Genomic DNA, 21,764 nt, shown 5'->3' on the forward strand with positions numbered 1-21,764 from the left:
AAAAATAAAAATTATGTGCACAATATTTTAAAATTCTGCACATTTTGTCAAATAAATGTGGAGACTCCAGCATGGCACTGGGGAGCACAAGCCATTGGCTGCACAGAGGTGAGAAATCACTGTGCAGCTCCCCCCAGGACATGGACTCAGCGGTGAGGCTGCACCCAACCCTGACACAGCACAAGGACCTGGCCTGCCCCAGAAACACCCCAGGGCCTTGCCCCTCCATGCCAGGTGCATCAAGTGTGGGCAGGCAGGCTCAGCAAGGCTGGATCCAAGTGTGGAGGAGCCTAGTGTGGGAAGATCCAGGTGTGTGTTGAGAGGATTCTGTGTGGGGCAATCTGGGTACAGCCAGCTCTGTGGGGGATTCTGGGTGCAGCGCTAAGGGGACGCTGCAGCAGGGGGCAGGTGAAGATGGTTGGGCTCAGCAGGGAGATCTGGATGTGGGGGAAAATAGTGAGGGGGTCCAGACGCTGGAGTAGTGGGGCAGGGATCCAGCTGCCTCATTGGAGTAGTCCTGGTTCAGGGGGAGTGGGGTGTCTGGGTGCAGGGGTGGTAAAGCTGGGCGGGAGGGTCTAGATATGAGGGGATCTAGATGCATGGGGGTTGGGTGAATGGGGGAGCAGCTCCCTGTACAGTGATCCCTCCCCCTGCAGCTGAGCAGAGATAGGTGCAGGAAGCATGGGGGGTGAGGGAGTTTGCAGAGCTTCCTACAGCCAAGGGAGAAAACTGGGGGTGTGTCTGACATAGCCCCAGATGCCATAGGGGAAGAGGAAGTCCTGTCTTCCCCAGCCAGCCGGGACTAGCACCTGAGCCTGGTGTATGGTAAGAACCACCAGCCAGGTCTTCCCCAGTCCCACAGTGATTTACCTCTCTGCCAGCTGTCTTAGGCACCTGAAACATACTGCTTGGGAGGGGTCAAATGACTGCTCTTGTGGCTTCCCTTTCAAAGTCATTTTTCTGCGGGGGACAAATTCTGCGCGTGAACAGTGGCACAGAATTCCCCCACGAGTAATATTAACAGCTGAACAGCCCCATACACAATCAGCACTGGCATAGTCAAGTATGTTTCTATTCTAACAGCGACTGCATTGACAGGAATCTATGTTCAGGCAGGTATGCTCTTGTTGACATGGTCAAGGCTCCTCTGAACTACTGACTGTGATGGATAAGAGAAGGATTTTCATATTTCACCAGGAGACCCAGGTGAGAGAACAGAAAGGGCATATTACAGGCTTGCAGCCGTCTCCTCCTGGGCTGTGCCTGCAATCAATCAATCAAGGTAAGAGTAAATATGAATAGCCTTCCTTCTGAGATTGACCCCTTACTACCACTAGGCACTTTGACAACTCAGGGCTGTGAAAAGTCCAAATGGCAGTACCTTATACTGGTAATATTTGGACCCCACTATGAATCTTTGGTATTTCCGGTAACCCAGATAGATGGCTATGTGGAAGCCTGTGTCTGGTTCATGGCTCTCAATTTACAAGTCTTGAGCCTAAAGATATGTGATGACTGAGGTAAGCATTGCCATCCTGAATCTGAGGCTAGGTGTATACTTAACTCGCTACACTGGCACAATTTCAGTGTTACAGCTGTGCCATTGTTGCGGTTTAAGCAGAGACACTCACTACAGTGACAGGAGAGGTTCTCCTGTCGCTGTAGTTTATCCACCTCCCCAAGAGGTGGTAGCTGGTTGATGAAAGAATTCTTCCACAGACCTAGCATGGTCTACACTGGGACTTAGGTCAGCTTAACTGCATGGCTCAGAGGTAAGGACTTTTCACGCCCCTGAACGACATAGCTAGGATGACCTAACTTAGTGTAGGCTTAGCTTGAGGCAGCATATGTATTTGTTCAGTCTCCTCATGTCTAGAAGAGAAGAAAGTCCCTATTTTTTCTTCAGGATAAGAAACTGGAGGAGACGCCTGTCTTTGTATTCAGTGGATCTCTTTTCTCTGGCTCCTAGATGAAGCAATAAGGTCACTTCTGTTTGCCATTGGCTCTTGTGAAAAGGGTACCTGAAAAAGAACAGGGAAGGGGGCAGGTAGGGAGTAATGTGTAGAAATATATAGGGTCCATTTGTCAGCTATGATGGCCACCAAGGCTCAGAAGAAAGTGCAAGATGGTTCCTGAAAGTGGGTCCAGGCTCCAGTGTGAATAAATGCTCCTGTCAAATTTGCTGCCTCAGAAGGAGCCCAGGTTAGCAGAGGAGGTGGAAGATGGCCATCCCCTGGAATACCTAGGCTGCCTTTTTTTGGGTACTCTGGTGTCCCCAAGCGTAGGACAGTGTCCTCTGTTAGGGATGGTACTTGCAATGTTTAGTAGAGTGGGGCTGAAATGTAAATCCCTGAGAAACACACTGTTAACCTTGAGTCCTTAAGGGAGTGGAATAATTATTCTGTTTTCTGTCTGAAGAGCTCCATTCCCCTGAAAGGCAGGTCCCCTAGAGTGGCCTGTACCTTGTGTAGTGTGCCAGATTCCTAGAGCCATGAGGTCTATGGCATAGTGACAGCCATGGACTGTGCAACTGTATCAGAGGCTGCTAGTAGTGACATTCCCACAACCATCTCGCTTTCCTTAATCATAGAATACCAGGGTTGGAAGGGACCTCAGGAGGCCATCTAGTCCAACCCCCTGCTCAAAGTAGGACCAGACAGATTTTTACCCCAGTTCCCTAAATGGCCCCCCCTAAGGGGGAGGAGTAGCTCAGTGGTTTGAGCATTGGCCTGCTAAACCCAGGGTTGTGAGTTCAATCCTTGAGGGGGCCATTTAGGGATCTGGGGCAAAAATCAGTACTTGGTCCTGCTAGTGAAGGCAGGGGGCTGGACTCAATGACCTTTCAAGGTCCCTTCCAGTTCTAGGAGGTGAGATATCTCCATTAATAATAAATATATATAAATATAAATAAATAAAATAAAAATTGAACTCCCTTTTCTATTGCTTGATTTTGCATTCTCCCAGGTGAGAAAGTTGTACTTGGCAAATAAGCCCTGGTAATTTGCCAGAGTGAGGCTGATGAATGCGCCTTGCATTAAAAAAAAAAAAAAGATACAACTCACTGGGGGTCTTTGTCCTTCAGTGTTCCTTCTGTGGAAACAATTTTTTCCTGTCCTGCCAAGACAACCGTGGATTGGATAGGCATAAAAGTGTTCAAAGCCCTTTGAGGGCATCTGACATCTCTTCTCTGCTCTTTTCCAAGTGGATGGAAGTGTGTCTGGGATATTTGCCACAGTCCTTTGGCTGGTTGCAGGATCTATTCATTAAGAAGGAGGGCAATTCTGGTTCGCATTATGGTTGTCAAAAATATCAAAGAAATTGAGAGACTATAAATTGAGAGTATATAAATTGAGAGTATATAAATATTGCTTCAATATGCAGGGTCTCTGCAATACAAGACAGGTGATCCTAAAAAGCTTTAAAGTAATCAATTGCTAGATCTGGGGCTGGTGTCACTGCCTCATGCACTGAGGAGAAAGACAAGGGTTGCTCTAATTCCTTCATTGCTATGTGGTTCTTGGGTGGGCAGCTTAATTAATAATGTCATTGAACATGATCTACTCTTTCTAGAAAGATAGGAAAAGAATCTGCTCCTGGATGCATAACAATTCCAGTAAGGCCAACATGAGCAAGGTGACATGTCCATGGATACTGGCTTGGTTCAGGGTGGCTGCCTCAGTGCCACTCCTGCCCCATTCTGGGACATGACTCTGAATAAGGGCTCCCCAGTGCCATCCTTCGGGTCACTATGAAAGCAGAAAGAGGATCTCTGTCCAATGCAGGCAAAAAGGATGGCACAGAGTATCTCCTCTTTGAATGGCAGTGCTGTAAAGGTGATATGGCATCAGTGCCAGTCATTTCTTTGGCATGGTGAAGGTCTCTGGAGGTGATCCAAAATCCTCCAGATTGTATCTTGGGCCCTTGCTGAGCTCAGCTGCAGAGACCAGTACCAAGGCTGGCACTGGGGGTCTCACTCCCTATCTGATCAAGGACTTAGACCAAAAGTCTTGTTTTGTCAACAAAACAGTGGCCATGTATACACTACAATGCTACTTCTGCCAACAAAACTCTCCTGCTTTACTGACAAAATAAAACCACCTCGACAAGAGGTGTAGAGCTTTGGGTGGCAAAGTTAGATTAACAAAATGTCAGTGTAGACACTGTGGTTGGTTATGTTGCTATAAATGGCCTCCAGGAGGTATCCCACAATACCCATTCTGACCGCTCTGGTCAGCAGTTCGAACTCCCCCTGCACCCAGGTACACAGACATCTGCCCTTCCTCCTTTAAAGGCTGTGACAAACTGGGACTGTTCTTGCTGGGGTGTGTGAATGCTGACAGGGGAGTGTGACTAGGATAGTCTGCATTGGAGGATGGGAGACTGCCCGAGGGCGCATATCTGAGTGTGTAACATGAGAACCCAGGAAGGGGTTGAAGGCCAGGTGACTCCTTAGCCCGGGAAACTGAACAAAGGCTGTGGGAGGGGTCGCTGAAGGGGAGAGTGGGAAGCAGGCTGGAGAGATGGCTGGGAGGCAGAGATAGCTCTGACCTCCCAAGGGGGGCTGGGCTGGGATGCCCTGGGACCCCAAGATGGACCTAACTGAGGGGGTCCCTGTTGTCTGTGCCTGCAAGACCTGTCTTGGACTGTATTCCTGTCATCCAAATAAACCTTCTGCTTTACTGGCTGGCTGAGAGTCGCAGTGAATCGCAGGAAGCCGGGGGTGCAGGGCCCTGAGTCCCCCAATACTCCGTGACAACTGGTGGCAGCGGCGGGATCTACTGCACCCCGTGGACGGCGCTTCCTGCAGTAAGTGACTGGGGAGCAGTAAAACGAAGGGGGATTGACGGGGACCAGGCGTGCTGGAGAGTGAGAGAGAGACAGTTATTACCCCTGGGAGTGTGTGACCAGCGAGAAGGACTTTTGCAGTAACAGGGTCCCCCGGGGGCATCGCAGCGAGTGGTCCCAGGGGCGGAGGAGTCTGCAGCTCGACCCTGGCAGAGAGGTGGTGACCTCGAGAAGGGCTGGCACACTCGGGGTCTCCCTGGGAACTGTGGGGAGCTGTGAGCACACAGGCCGGTGCGTGGCCAGCAGAAAGATGTATGCCAAGCGGCTTAAGAGCGACCTGGTGGAGCTGTGCAAGCAGAGGGGGCTGCGCAGTGGGAGGCTCACCAAAGAACAGCTCATTGCCCGGCTGGAGGCGGAAGATCGCGCGAATGAACTGATCCCTGTGTCTCAGGGAAGCAGCCTGGCAAATGCAGCGCAGGCACCACTGTCTGTCCCAGCTCGGAGTGGTCAGCCGGCTGCTGAGGGCTTCCCAAGACCCCTCCTTCCTATGTCTAGGGGAAGGGTGGGGAGGAGCCCAGCAAATACCGAAGGCGCCGTGGCCCCCCCGGCCAGCAGGGGACCCTCCCGGCGAAGCTCGCCGGCCAGCAGAGGATCCTCCCGGCGACGTTCGGCATCCGTGGAGCGGAATTGGCTGGAATGGGAGAAAGAGCTAAAACTGAGAGAGCTGGAGGATCGTGAACAACAGAGACAGCATGAACGGGAGGAGAAAGAGAGACAGCATCAGCATGAACGGGAGGAGAATGAGAGACAGAGACAGCATGAAGAGAGACCGCGTCAGCATGAACTGGAACTGGCGAGACTGAAGGGCAGCGAACCCCCAGCTGCGGTGAGTGAGGGGGGACCCAGGACTGCACGGAGCTTTGATAAGTGCATCCTGGCCCCACGCAAGGAGGGGGAGGACATGGATGACTTCCTGGAGGCCTTTGAGATGGCCTGCGAGCTGCACCGGGTTGATCCCGCGGACAGACTCCGGGTCCTTACCCCCTTACTGGACCCCAAAGCCGTGGCATTGTACCGCCAACTGGGAGAGGCAGAGAAAGGGGACTACGAACTATTCAAAAAGGCCCTGCTACGGGAGTTTGGGCTGACTCCTGAGATGTACCGGGAAAGGTTCCGGAGTCAGGATAAAACCCCTGAGATCTCATATCTGCAACTAGCCGTCCGCATGGAAAGATACGCCAGCAAGTGGGCTGATGGGGCCCAGACGAAGGAGGACCTGATTAAATTGCTGGTACTGGAGCAACTGTATGAGCGGTGCCCATCCGACCTGAGGCTGTGGTTGGTGGACCGAAAGCCAGAGAACCCGCGACACGCAGGGCAGCTGGCCGATGAGTTTGTAAAGAGCCGGTCAGGGGGTGGCAGGGAGGAGCCCCAAAGGAACAGGCCCGCCGCAATGCAGAGAGGAATCCCCTCCCACGGGGAATGCCCAGCGTCAGGGACAACCAACCGGCTCGAGGGGACCCACAGGACATGAGCTGCTATTACTGCGGCCGAAGGGGCCACGTTCGGGCCCAGTGCCCCAAGCTCAAGGACAGACTGAGCAGACCGAACCCGCACAGGGTTAACTTGGTAGAGGCCCAGACGGACGAGGGGCAGGCTTCTCACGCAAGAGGGGCTGGCAGCTTATCAACTGCTCAAGAGAGAGAAGGGCCCCAGGCCAGCTCCTCTAGGGGGCTGGATGCCCCAGACTCAGGGTTTTTGGTTTATACGGTGGGCGCGGGGCTGTCCCTCCGGAGAGAGTACCTTGTTCCCCTGAAGGTGGATGGGAGGAAGGTCAATGGATACTGGGATACGGGCGCAGAGGTGACGCTGGCCCGGCCCGAGGTGGTGGCCCCAGATCAGGTGGTGCCCAACACCTACCTGACCCTGAGGGGGGTGGGCGGAACACCAGTCAAAGTGCCCGTGGCAAGGGTACACCTGAAGTGGGGGGCCAAGGAGGGCCCCAAGGATGTGGGGGTACACCCGTATTTGCCCACTGAGGTATTGATGGGGGGGGGGACCTGGAGAACTGGCCAAGCAACCCCCAAAAGGCACTGGTTGTGACCCGCAGTCAGAGCCGGCGAGGGGCCCTGCGCCCTGGCCTTGGGGGGGGGGTGCCTTGCCTGAGGCGCAGGACCCTAACCTGGTGGGGAGGGAACGCCCAGGGACACAGCTCAGGGAGGCTGCAGCTTCAGACCCAGCGGGCGAGAAAGAGCAGGTGGCCATCCCTGTCCCAGCTGCTGAGTTCCAGGCCGAGTTGCAGAGAGATCCCTCCTTGCGGAAGATAAGGGACCTGGCCGACCTCAATGCGGTACAGACCATGGGACGAGGTGGCCGGAAAAGGTTCCTGTGGGAGAAGGGGTTCCTGTACCGAGAATGGGCTCCCCCAGGGAAAATGGAGTCAGGGGGGGATCAGGAGGCAGCTGGTGGTACCCCAGAAGTATCGCCGCCAGCTGCTGTGCCGGGCCCATGACATTCCCCTCTCAGGGCACCAGGGAACCTGGCGTACCCAGCAGAGGCTGCTACGGAGCTTTTACTGGCCTGGGGTCTTTGTTACTGTCCGACAGTACTGCGGATCCTGTGACCCCTGTCAGAGGGGGAGGAAGGCCTGGGACAAGGGGAAAACAGCTTTAGGACCCTTGCCCAGCATAAAGGATCCTTTCCGGAGGGTGGCCAAGGTTAAAAGGGCGGCTCTAAACCAAGAGAGCCCAAAGCACAGACCTCCAGACTGGAGCGCTGGGAGAAGACCACAGCCCAGTTGGAACCCCAGAGATATGGGAGTGGGGAAAGGGCACAGGCCGCATAAACCTTCCCACATGCGAACTGCAAGTGCCATCAAGCACCCCCGACCTAAGGGGGGGCGTGAAACTGGAGGGGCCTGGTGTAATTCCCACCAAGGAATGGGAGGGATGCGGGGGCATCCATGGGAACGGGGGTAGGTTCGAACTTCCCCAGGTCACTGGCTAAAGTGACCCTGCTCAGTTCGGTCTCGAAGGGGGGAGAGATGTGACGAACTGGGACTGTTCTTGCTGGGGTGTGTGAATGCTGACAGGGGAGTGTGACTAGGATAGTCTGCATTGGAGGATGGGAGACTGCCCGAGGGCGCATACCTGAGTGTGTAACATGAGAACCCAGGAAGGGGTTGAAGGCCAGGTGACTCCTTAGCCCGGGAAACTGAACAAAGGCTGTGGGAGGGGTCGCTGAAGGGGAGAGTGGGAAGCAGGCTGGAGAGATGGCTGGGAGGCAGAGATGGCTCTGACCTCCCAAGGGGGGCTGGGCTGGGATGCCCTGGGACCCCAAGATGGACCTAACTGAGGGGGTCCCTGTTGTCTGTGCCTGCAAGACCTGTCTTGGACTGTATTCCTGTCATCCAAATAAAACTTCTGCTTTACTGGCTGGCTGAGAGTCGCAGTGAATCGCAGGAAGCCGGGGGTGCAGGGCCCTGAGTCCCCCAATACTCCGTGACAAAGGCTCAGGATTTTTTGAAATTCCACTTCCTGTTTGCATAGCATGGAGAGCTCACATCACATCTTCCCAGCTGACCATGATGACTCCACGCAGCAAATGCTCTCCAGTTTGTAGCACATCTGAGTTGTTGGATCTGCTGGCACTGGGGAGAGGAGGCTGTGCAGTCCCAGCTCCACTCCAGCTGTAGGAACTTCAATACCTGTAGCAGATTTCTCATGGCTTGTTGGAGAGGGGCCACAAATGGGACATGATGCAGTGCCATATGAAGATAAAAGAGCTAAGGCAGGCTTACCAGAAGGCAAGGGAGGCAAACCATTGCTTTGGCGTTGCGCCAAAGACCTGCCACTTCTATAAGGAGCTGGACACCATCCTTAGCAGCAACCCCACCTCCACCACCAAAAGCCAAGTGGATACTTCGATGGGGCGGCAGGCAACAGACACTGGACTCAACCCCAAGGATGAAGTCAGATGAAGAGGTGGTGCACATGTCACAGCTGTCTGGTGGCATGGTGAGTCAGGACCTCTTTTCCCACTCTGGAAGGGTCTGGCCAGTCCCAGCAGTCCGTCTCTGGTGCGCAAGATGTAAGAGAGGATAGTCCTGGGTAAATGATATTTTTGCATTGATGCTGCTTGGTTATATGAGATAGAGATGTTCTTTGCTCTGCATATTCTAGAAGCGGGTGAAGGGATAGAAATGTGCAAGACTAGCTGTGTTTCTGTGTGCTCCATATCCCCTGTGCAGTTAAGCAGTGTGGCAGAACAGCACGTTGATACACACCGAGATTTCATGGGAAACCTCCAGAGATCTATAGGAAACTTTCCTCCAGGTACTCGCCAATCCTCTGCTGAAGGTTCCTTGGCAGAGCTGCTTTGCCCCTTCCCCCACTGTAGGAAACTTTCCTGCACCACTCAGCAATCACTTCTGCAGGGACCAAAGCGGCACACAGGTGAGCAGCATAGGGACCGGACCTGAAATTGCAATTGTGAAGATGCATCCTTGTTTACTCAGGAGCAAAGTATTGGCTTCAATCACCCCCGCCTGTGGAAAATGGTGATAGAATTTACAATATTGTCCTTAGTCACCTGCACTGATCCCCTTAAAAACCACCTAGACCCTTTAGCCCTTTCTGAATGCCCAGGCCGAGCTCACCATATTCAGGGCGTTCACTGAGATGTTTGCTTGTCACAGGACAGTGAGAAAGTGATTGGTATGTCAAAAGAGGTGTATTTCACTATGATTCAATGCTGTGCGTGAACTAACAATCATGCTGCTGCGTATTGTTTCTTATACTACTGCAGATATGACCTTCGGGGGAACCCCCGACACTCCAGCCAAGTGCCTCCACCAGATAAGAAAGCGACCAAGATGGAACAAGGAGGACATGTTCCAAGAGATGCTCCAATACCTGGAGGCTGAAAAAACAGAGTGGAAAAAGACCCTGCAGGACAGAAAGGCACGTGAGGAGTGCATAGTTAAAGGCTAGGAGCAAATGATAAGTGATGGAGGAGCAAACAGATGTTGAAGACGCTAATCATGCCCCAGGCTTGGTCTACACTACCCCCCTAATTCGAACTAAGGTACGCAACTTCAGCTACGTGAATAACGTAGCTGAAGTTCGAAGTACCTTAGTTCGAATTAGTTCGAACTTACCTTAGTCCACACTCGGCAGGCAGGCTCCCCCGTCGACTCCGCGGTACTCCTCTCGGCGAGCTGGAGTACCGCAGTCGACGGCGAGCACTTCCGGGTTCGACTTATCACGTCCAGACTAGACGCGATAAGTCGAACCCAGAAGTTCGATTTCCAGCCGTCGAACTACCGGGTAAGTGTAGCCAAGGCCCCAGATAGAACACATGTGCTCAGCCCCCTCCTGCAGCCAATACAGAATTGCTTTCCATGCTCTCCTCAAACTCCTTCCAAACATTCCTTGCAACTTCTCGGTACTCCATTCACTCCACTCCTTTGGACAGCTTCCAAAATGATAGCTTGACTTACACACAGTTATGAGACACAACACTGCCCAGCACTATTATCTCCCTTCCCATTAAGTCTTGTGTGTGTTAATTGGTATTTAATAAAAAACTCTTTGAAAGATAACCAATCTGTCTCCTACATGTGGTGGTTGCTGCTGGTAGTAATACATAGTGGCAGTTTGATCATTTGTTGACTAAAAATCCTAGTCATGAATCACCACAATTTTCATGCAAGGCAGCAAGTTAAAGTGCTGTATGAAATGACATTACTGGGGCTCATCAATATGTTGCCTCAAAGCCTCCCTGATTCGAATAGCTTCTGCTTGTTACCCTCTAACAGCCCTGGTATCTGGCTGCTCAAATTCAGCAGCCAGGTGATCCACCTCTGCACTCCAGCTGGGGGGGGGAGGGGGGGAGAGGAAACCTTTCACCTTTAGCCTCAAATATTATGGAGCTGCAGCAGGCTCCTATGACCATGGGAATGTTTTCTCATTTAGGTCTAATCTGCCATAAAGGAAGCACCAGTGTGCTTTTAATCTGCCAAAGGCACATTCCATGGTCATTCTGCACCTGCTCAGCCTATGGTTGAAGTGCTCCTTGCTGCTGTCCAGGTTTCCCATGTAAGGCTTCATGAGCCATGGGAGTAAGGAGTACGCTGGATCTCCCAGGATCACTATGGGCATTTCAACATCCCCAACTGGAATTTTCTGGCCGGGAAAGAAAGTTGCTGCGGGGAGCTCTCTGTACAGGCCAGTGTTTCTGAAGATGCTTGTGTTACGCACCTTCCTGGACCACCCCACGTTGATGTCAGTGAAACGCCCATGGTGATCCACAAGTGTCAACAATACCATAGAGAAGTACCCCCTTTATTGATGTATTCCATCGCAAGACGGTCCAGGGCCAAAATTGGAATATGCATGCCATCTATCGCTCTGCCAGTTAGGAAGGTGGTTTTCCGCAGCCAAAAATTCTACAGCCACTGCTTGTCATCCCAGACCTGCATAATGATGGGATCCCACCACTCAATGCTGGTTTCCTGAGCCCAAAAGCGACAGTCCACAGTATTCAGCTGCTCCATGAATGACAAAAGTAATCTGGTGTTGTTTCTTTCCATGGCATGCAGCAGGTCAGGCAACCGATTCCTGTTCAGACTGTGTGCTCATGATACACTGCATGACCCTCTGTGATGTGTTCAGAACAGTGGTCACAACAGTAAAGTGCAGTGGAGGACCCATCCTTTCAGACAGAGATAGCAGGCACATAGTAACAGAGGCCATTGAAAAATGCCATGAAATGCAGTCAGAAGCCCATGGAATGTTGGGACAGAAAGAACTGCATGGGACGTTAGTCCACACCCATGATGCACTAAGATCCATTCTGCCTTACCACAATTCCTAGCTTTAGAAGGTAGCATAGAAGCATAGTGGGATAGCTACCTACAGTGCACTGCTCACTGTCAATGCTAGAGCACCAAGTGTGTACACGCTCTGCCAACAGAAGGAGCTTAGTGTGAACATGTACAAGTGATGTAATTATACCAGTTTGTTATTGTCTGCTTAAGGTGTTGATACAACTCTGTAGTGTGGACAAGGCCTTAGGCTGTTCTTTGAGGAGTGATGTTTAGTTTCCTCCTTCTCAGACTTCTCTTCACATTTGGAGCGAATATTTGGGCTCTGTGAATGAGCCTCATCGATATGTACAGGCCTCTATGCTCCTTTACTGCCTAGAATACCAGCCCCAGGGCTGAGTTGTCTCCAACAAGAATGGTATGCAGCTTGTTGTAAGGTCACCGTCTCATTTATTGTTGGCCTCCCTGACCTTGTGATATTCCTACTGAAGTTCCTTTGCTTTCATGCTTCACTGTTGCTTATTCCCATCATACCCCTTGGGCAGCATCCCACATGCAATCTGTTCATAGATGTCCATGTTTCTACAACTGGTCTATAGCTGTGCTTGAAACCGCTTCTTCCCACAGGCAGAAGTTCCAATACCTCCGGTCTACTGCAGGCAGCACTGCATCTAGTACATGGACCCACCACAGTCAGTTGGGCGGTTGCACACAAGGGTGAGCTGCTAGATGTGCTTGCCATGGTGTGCAATCAGGAAATGGCATAAAAAAAAACCACACACACACACACAACACATGGGGGAGCTTAAATGGTATGGGTGGGAGGGGGGGACGGTGGCTTCCAGTCTGACTCCTGAGAAGCAGAGTTTACAGTTGTGGCCGGAGTAGTCACTGTCGCAGGGAATGGGGTATTGTGGGACAGATGGTGGAGGACTGTTAGGGTTGACACAGGTCATGCATAAGTCCTGTAGATCAGGCCTGAGAACCAAAAAACAAGACCTCCCACACCCTCTGAAGTGCCAGAACTGCTCCGTTCCAAGATTTCAAGCTTCCAGCTTCTTGACAGCTTCTACAATACTTTGCAATGCAAAAGGGAGTAGTACATTGAAAATTTGGTGGCAGAGTAAATAATGTTTTCACCCCTCAGGTCACAGAGTATTAAACTGAACTTTATTCCAAATTAAATACACACAGCAACGGCTACATGTTGACTAAGCTAAGCTGAGCTAGAAGTAGGCAATGGGGGCGAGAAGACTAGGAGGGAGTGGGGAAGTGAAGAAATATTTCATACTTCTAGAGCCCACAAGACAATTTAAGCCTAACATTCTATGTAGGACATGGGGCCTTGAATACAGGCTTGTAGTAGAAACACAACAATAGTAATAGATGAAGACACTAGAAAATGTTAATTAAGAATATGTACAGCCGATAAGCAAAAGCAGATCAAGTTACCTTCCGCAGTTCAATTGTTACTTCATTTCTGTGTCTTCTCATTGTCTAAAAAGACAAAAAAAACCAAGATTATATATATTTTTAATTAATAATTATATGAAGAAAAACAGCATACAAGGATTTGTAAACAGTGTTCTCCTAAGCCACTTAAAATGAAGCCGCTCACAGAAAGCTACAACAGAAGAGGGCTTAGTGTACATTGATTAAAGCACCTCTCAGATATAAACAATTTTGGAATCTTTTACACCACAGATCTTGGGAACCACAGGGTTAAAGAAAAAGATAAAATACCTCACAAATGCAAAGCTTCATTATGAAGGCAGAAAAGAAAGTACACTGAAGGATAGAAAGCTTTTTGAATAGTTTAATATAGTGCTCCCTTGTGAAGTGCCACACGGTTCAGTTCTTTTTGGTCTTATAAATATTTACGTCTAACCACCGGGAAAAAAGTTGACTACATGAGTTCAAATGTTAACCATATACAGGTAAATCTGTAACCATGTTATCCCAATATCTGCCTGAGATCAGCACGTGGACAAGAGCTGGCTGATGCTTAACCCACTTAAGACAGGTTATGCTTGTAGGTAGAGGGAAGCACTTTGAAGAGCTTACCACAGTGCCAATGGAGGCTGTAGGTCTGTAAATGTCAAGATAGACTGCAATCTAAGGGTCCTTTTAGACTCCTCACTGATGCTGGGCCCTCATAGCAACATCTCTGAGAAACTATTCTATTATCCCAGCTGGCTTAGAGATTGCATCCCATCTTTGATCATCATATTGCCTCTTGCATCCTCTAATTAGTTTACAGAAGTACAATTTACTTGGATCTGAAAGCATCAACTTTGAAAAACTGCAACTGGTGCAGAACGCAGCAGGGTACCTCCTCAGCCATGTGGTAAGCAAGAGCACAAAGTCCCTGTACTTCGCTTATTCCATTTTCTATTGGCAATGACATCACCTTCAAATTCTTGATCTTGATCTTCAAGGATCTAAATGGTCTCTGCCCACAACACCTAAAACTCCACCTCATTCTTGGAGGCCTCAACCATCAGGATCCATGTAACAATTATCTACAGTGAATTAACATCATGTGCACAGAAAGACAAGGCCTTTTTACAGGCTTGCCCAATACTAATGACATCACCCCAACAATAAATAAATACAACCACAAACCTCAACATTTTCTGATTCAACATGAAATGCACTTTTGACCTTGTTTCCCCACAAACAATGCATGTTCTCGGAGGTACTGCCCTTCTTCCTGTGCTATACTGCTACAGCTGAGATGCTCATAGTTGGAACCACTTTAAAAAACATACTTCACATTTAAGGTAGGTAATTTGTGATGACCTTTCCAAAGAGCTGGAAGTCTTCTGTTCACCACCACATTGGTATACTGCTCCTTTTAAACATACAGTACTTACAATAAAAAAATGTGAAATACTGTGCAATATGAGGAAAATATTTCAAATGCCAACTGGATATACAATATAAATTTGTTATACAATGTATTTTTTCAGTAAGTCTTTCCTTTACTATGCTTTAGTGTATTAAATGAAGAATGTGATTTAATATTTAAACATATGCATGCTTACTTAGTGAATTACCAATTCTATCTTTGGTAAGTATCCAGAAGGAGATTTGATTATATAAACATATGTAGTGCTCATTACAAAAATTAATTTAAGCTAATTTAATAATTGACAGTTTTAAAAAATAGATATACAATGTAACAAATATGTATCAATGGCATACTTATTTGCAATTGAACCAACCTGGATCTCTCCACATATACACCTCTACCTTGAGGTAACGCTGTCTTCGGGAGCCAAAAAAATCTTACCGCATTATAGGTAAAACCGCGTTATGTCGCACTTGGTTTGATCCACCGGAGTGCACAGGCCCCCCCCCCCCCAGCACTGCTTTACCACATTATAGCTGAATTTGTGTTATATCGGGTCATGTTATATTGGGGTAGAGGTGTAATTTAAATACCAATGTTTGAACTGCAGGTCAATGAAAAAGTCTGCAGTTTATTCCTGTGAACAGATTTTAAAAGCAGTATTGTTAATTCTTGTTTTGCCTATTCTTGTCCCAGGACACTATTTTTTAAGGGGACATCTGTACAAAAATTTTATCTATGCTTGCTTCAAATTAACATGATTGGAAATACTCAATGAGTTAATAGCAGCTTCCTAAAAAGTCCTAGATTCAGGATAAATAAAAATATTAGAGGAAGTAATTTAATGTGTAACTATTTTCAAAGTACTAATATGATCCTCCCTCTCAGTGCTAGAATCATGATAGTACCATGGTCTGAATACTATACTCCTAGCACTACACCTACAAGTAGGAAGTAGAGGCAGAGGTGCTATCAGTTTAGCAGAGGTATGATTTAACACACTTGTTCTATACCTACCATAAACTTTTTCTTAAGACAAGACATTTTTCTCACCCCAATCAACAGAGGAGTGCAAGAACCAATTCATGAAGTGGTAGGGGGTGTCCTTATGACAGGTTCTTGGTGAAGTCATACATCCCCTGCTTCCAGGATGGGAGGACAGCAGTTGATTACAGGGTGGGTGCATACATGGTCATACTAGAAACTTAGGGACCAAGTACTCCTGTAACAGATGCTGCAATTCTCAGATTTCCAAAAATTACTGATTGTGGCTCATTTTTTAACTCAATCTATTTTACAACTAACTTTCTCCCACTCATTAGTAGGTCATAGTTCTATTTTATCAGAGCCACTGCCAAGACAAGTTAAAAATGTATGAAAGCGTAAAGTAATTAGATCCTGCACCTTCGGAGATGGAAATTCAGCATAGCGACAGTGATGCAAACAAAGTTATATCCCCCAGCGTCTCTCAATTGAGCACACTGCACAAGGCATCACGTACTAATGCATCATACTACAGTTGCTTGCCTCAGGCACACGGAGGCAAAAAACTAATCACCAAGTGCTATCATGGCACAATAGTGCACATTTAAATTAACAGTAATGTTACAGCACAGCGATGACATCCTAAATGAACTGGCACTTAATTGGTAGTTAAGTCCATATGACATTTTATAATATTACAAAGAAATAAGATTTCCTTTGCCGATTCAGTATCTATTATGGACAAACTACCTATAAAAATGTTAAGATTTAATACGAAAACTTATTAACAGTGAGGTGCCAAGCTCTGAAATAGGCAGTCTTAAAAATAGATGTTGAAATTAACATTGCTTACGTTATTTCTTTAGCATTTTCTTCAGCAAGATAAGGAACTTTAATGAAAGAAGGCATGGAGATAAAGAAAAATCTGGTGTGCTTACATTTTTTTTTCTGTTTGATTCCTGTCCTCCAAAAAACCTATCTCTAGATATGCTTTAAAACCTGACATGAAACATGCCTGACAAAAGTCCTTCCCTACCATTTCCACTAATTGTGTTTGTTTAGTCAAAGTTCCATCACATAGCACAACAAGAGCTAACCTTCACTGAAAAGTCATACTGGATTTACCAGTACTATATGTGAAAATCTCAATGTGAACCCCTTACACCTTCCTGATTGCACTATAAATTTATGTATGTTAAGGCTATCAAACAATTAAAAAAATTGCAATTAATTGAGAGATTAAAAAATAGTAGCAATTGCAGGTTTAGTCGCACTGTTAAACAATAGAATACCAATTTAAATTTATAATAAATATTTTCAGATTTTTCTCAACATTTTCAAATATCAATTTCAACTACAACATAATTTACATTATATTTTATTACAAATATTTGCACTGTAAATAAAAATAGTATTTTTCAATTCACCTCATACAAGAACTGTAGTGCAATCTCCATCATGAAAGCACGATTTACAAATGTAGAATTTTTATTTTTTTTACATAAGTGCACTCAAAAACAAAACAATGTAAAACTTTAGAACTTACAAGTCCACTCAGTCCTACTTCTTGTTCAGCCAATCATTAAGACCAACACATTTGTTTCTCTCCTGTAAATGTAATGTTACCCACTTCTTATTTACAATGTCACCTGAAAGTAAGAACAGGCGGGGTTCTGCTTGATAACAATCCAAAGCAGTGCAGACTGACACCTTCATTTTCATCATCTGAGTCAGATGCCACCAACAGAAAGCTGGTTTTCTTTTTTGGTGGTTCGAGTTCTGTAGTTTCTGCATAGGAGTGTTGCTCTTAAGACTTCTGCCAGCATGTTCCACACCTCATCCCTCTCAGATTTTGGAAGGCACTTCAGATTCTTCAACCGTAAAGATATCTTTAAAAATCTCATATTGGTACCTTTTTTGCATTTTGCCAAATCTGCACTGAAAGCATTCTTAAATCAAACATATGCTGAGTTGGCATCCGAGACTGCCATAACACGAAATATATGGCAGAATGTGGGTAGAACCATGGAGCAGAAGACATACAATTCTCCCTCAAGAAGTTCAGCCACAAGTTTAATTAACACATTTTTTAAATGAGTGTCATCAGCATGCAAGCATGTCCTCTGGAATGATGATCGAAGCACGAAGGGGAATACAAATGTTTACCATATCTGGCACATAAATATCTTGCCACGCCGGCAACAAAAGTGCCATGCGAACCCCTGTTCTCACTTTTAGGTGACATTGTAAATAAGGGGGCAGCATTATCTCCTGTAAATGTAAACAAATGTATTGGTCTTAATGACTGGCTGAACAAGAAGTAGGACTGAGTGGACTTGTAGGCTCTAAAGGTTTACATTGTTTTGACAGCCCTAATGTGTGTTCATTTATTACCTCCTTCGAAAACAGACTCACTTCCTCTAAAGAAAGTCAGTAACGGCTACTAAAGTCAAACCTAACAAGTGGAGGAAAATTAAATTTAAATAAATACTTATTAAAAATAAAAAATGCTAAGATGAGAAAAGCCACACAGGATGGTATATCAAGAAATTCACTAGATCTTAAAATAAATGAAACTTCCTTTCCAAGACAATGTCCTACATAAATCTTCAAACATCAGATTTAAAAATCTCTGGCAAAACAGTCTTCAGCAGACATTTGTTGGTCATCACAGAATATACACAAAAACATAGAAACAGTCATACAGGATCAGATTAGTGTTCCTTCTAGTCTGGTATCCTGCCTCCAACAGTGGACAAATACCAAATACTTCAGCGGGAAATACAAGACCCTCATAATGGACAATTATGAAGTAACCTGTTCATAAGGAAAGTTTCTTCTTGACTTCCCCTCAGTTAGTGATTGGTTTATATCCCTCATTATCTTTGTATCCACAATAGCAACAGCTGCAAGTGGATACAAGTCTGAAGGGTCTACCAACTATTTCAGCAAGCATCAAAACAGCAAGACGCTGTTCCCAAGTGGCTTCATCTTTACAGGAAAAAAGTATAGGAGACTAATGTTCAGCCGCAGTGGTCAGCTACAAAGGACAAGCGCTCACCAACTGTGTCTGGGGTTTTCTAATGAACACCCAAAGCAACCCTATATAAAGTTTTTTTTATCAGCAAAACCCCGGCCAGAGGTTTGGGGGGGGGACGGGGGTGTGTGTCCTTAGAATGAATGCTGAGACCAAATGTCACCTCTAACAATCCTACTCTGACATAACCTGTTTAGGTCAAACCAGCTTTAAATCCAAGTCTCCAACACTAGCATTTCCTAATTACTTCACAACATTAGATCAAAAAAATAAGCAAATTTGTTATGAACTGGGCCTACACAGAAAACAAATTGCTTTGAAGTTTTGGATAAGAATTAAGATTTATTGAATCTTTAAACATGAATGAATAAGGTTTTTAGAGATGAAATTATGACAAGAAAAAAAATCTAAAAATGAAGATGTTAGTTTATGGTACAGGTCTGTCGTTTATGGTACAGGTCTGTCGCATCTTGCGTGCACTTAACATGCACGATTTCAACTTTACGCGGTGGGCAAAAACACAAAAACAAGAGAAAAACAACAATTTTAATACTATACCTGTAGTGCGGACAATTTTGCCTGCCATTGAACTCAATGGAATTTGGGCTATACGCGGTTTTCGCTTTACGCGCTAACCGCGGAACGGAACCCCTGTGTAAGTTGAGACAAACCTGTATAGAATATGTATGTCACTGGAGATAGGACCGAATCAAGTTTAGAAACAATGTCCTGGCACAGAATAAAGAAATCAACAACCCTTCCCACTCCAAAACCAACTTCGTATACAAAAAGCTTGACCCCATCCACACTGACCAGCCAAACTGTTTGGACAGTTATTTGAATCAGTTTCAAACAACGTTTAAAACTAGTGTAGGATAACTATTCCTGGTGCCATGTACTGTAGTTGAGTGTAGAATCAAATTCAGAAAGTTTTTTGTGCCACTGCTGTTCAAAGTATTCAAACTTTATTTTCAAAAATTCATTTTAGATTATCCTACATGGGCACTTTACTAAATCATACAAGATTATGCTTAAGGGACTACAGAATAGGAATTCTAGGGCCCTGGAATATACACTTGCCTTCATTTTGGCTACAGTACAAGTTTCGCTTTTTAAGTATCTAAAGTAGCCACCAACTGTTTCTTCAGATATTACCTCATTAGTCATTCTGAGAGAGAAGAGGTGTAAAGATTCAAGGAATTTTTTATTTTATTAAATAAATTAAAATTGCATTTATTGCACACAGAAAGGTGGCTCAATATCGAATTTAAATTCTGTCCATAAAATCAAGTTTTATTTGGCAGTAACTAAAATTGGTTTCCTTTTTAACTACAATTTTTCCCATAATTTCATTTGCAAGGGGGATCAAGATTATACAAAGCCAAGGTGTAGTCTTAGGTTAGAAATGTTTTCACCTCTCTTAGCCAGAAGGCCAAGAAGCTTGAATTGTAATGCAATGAGAGACTCCCATCACTGCACTATAAACAGAACTGGAGACTATGGTAACCATTGTGCCAGCCCAGCCTGCCCCCATCACTAACTAACTAGAACACCTAGAGAATAAGCAACCCTTAAAACTCAACCTCTTTCCCGATGCCACACTAGCAGAGCAGGAGCCAGATTCAGGTGCTTAGTTGGTAAAGTTAGGATGGAAGGTGAATATGGTGGTATGGGTTGGGTGGTTGGTTATATTGTGGATTTTGAAGCAGAAGGGGGATGGGTTGGATACTTACAGTTCTATGTTCAAAAGCACTTAAGAGACTTAGGAGTCTAAAGTCATATCTGCACTATAAACTTAAGTCAACCTATGTTAGGTCAACTTACAGCCACCGCAGTAATTACTACAGTTGTTCACGTCCATGCTGCCCTCCTTCTGTCAGTGGTGCATGTCCCCAACAGGAGCACTTCCACTGACCGAAGAGGGGCAAGGTGGGTGGGGTGTTGAGATCCCGGGCTTCTCAGCTCCCCACTTCCCTGCCAGGAGCCGGGGAGGGGAGGGGGGGCAGCCACCCGGGTAGGAGCGGGGAGCTGGGAAAGGAAACCCACCACTGGCTCCAGGCTTTCTGGTCAATTTCACAGCTCCAGTATGAAGCTATGAAATTGACAAGAATGACAACCAACAGCCAAAGTAAGTAAGGTAACATCTTCACAGATACTGCATTACCCTAACTACCCTGACACAATCCCTACGCCTCCCATGAAGATGGGGTTATGATGTTGGTGTGGTAGGGCACTTATCGGCAGGAGCAAGGCTGTAGTGTGTACACGGACATAGCCATGCAGTGTAGACCAAGCCTAAGTCACCCAAGCACTTAACATTTAACCCTTTCTCCTACCCACTGAAATCCCCCACCACTTGGCCTTTTCCAAAGGGGCAAAGATCCCAATAGGATTAAGAAATAAAGACAGCCCTTTTTATATACCCTTGCTTGGGTCAGATCCAGCTTTCCAACCTCTATGTTGGAAAGGGGGAAATTGACTGAATAGTCCAGGGGGGAAAAAAGATTCATAATCACACAAAGGAAAATTGCTTGGAGGTATAAGAGTGGTGTAACGGAAGACCCATGTCAATCCAGGATCAAGCAGAGACTCCACTGGCTGCTTTGCTAAACTATCTTAGTGAAGGATAAAAAAAGCAGGCGTCTGTGTTGATATTGTTAGATCTATCAGATCCTTCCAACACTGTTGATTCCTGGTGTTTACCTGCAGGCAAATCCTATTAGGGATAGATAGGACTGCTGTTCAATGGCTCCACTCCTAGACCATTTTGGACAATTTCTCAAGTCATAAGAGCACTTTTACATAGTGCTTCCATGGGGCTCCAGATTGTCCCTGCTGTTGGAGCATCAAGGGTTGGGGAGCCTGGTCACTTCCCCTGACCATTTCCAGGCCATGGAACCATCCTTGCCTCCTCTGAGGGCATTACACACACACTGTGGTGGAGCGAAAGTAGAGCTGGGTTTCCCCAACCACTCCCCAGATCCAGCTGCCTACTGTCCTCCTCCAAGGCCAGGAGCCCCCACCCCTCCAAAGGATGGTTTAGGAACCCCCAATGCAAAGAAAGACTTAATAATGGGGACCAGGAAAGCATGAGTTCTAGGTTCACTTCTATTGACTGGTGATGACTGTATATCCTTCAAAATCTTCAAATCAAACATTCTCATTTCTGAGTGCTAGCACTTTGCAACCAATATAGCATGCTTTCACCAAAGCTTTTGGCCATAACTAAAGAGAACATGGAGAAGTAAAAATAACCTTTTTTTAATATACACCAAGTG

General features: G+C 46.6%; 1 protein-coding gene across 1 annotated transcript in view; it reads right to left on the reverse strand.

Annotated features, from left to right (window-relative positions):
- KPNA3 (karyopherin subunit alpha 3) overlaps positions 1-21,764 on the reverse strand; it is an 86,626-nt gene that overhangs the window by 55,089 nt on the left and 9,773 nt on the right. The window contains exon 2 of the mRNA XM_034758524.1: positions 13,064-13,108. Within this exon, the coding sequence (XP_034614415.1) occupies positions 13,064-13,108 (45 nt within the window). The remainder of the gene's footprint in view (positions 1-13,063; positions 13,109-21,764) is intronic.

Source organism: Trachemys scripta, chromosome 1, assembly GCF_013100865.1.
Source record: "Trachemys scripta elegans isolate TJP31775 chromosome 1, CAS_Tse_1.0, whole genome shotgun sequence".
NCBI classification, from domain to species: domain Eukaryota; kingdom Metazoa; phylum Chordata; order Testudines; family Emydidae; genus Trachemys; species Trachemys scripta.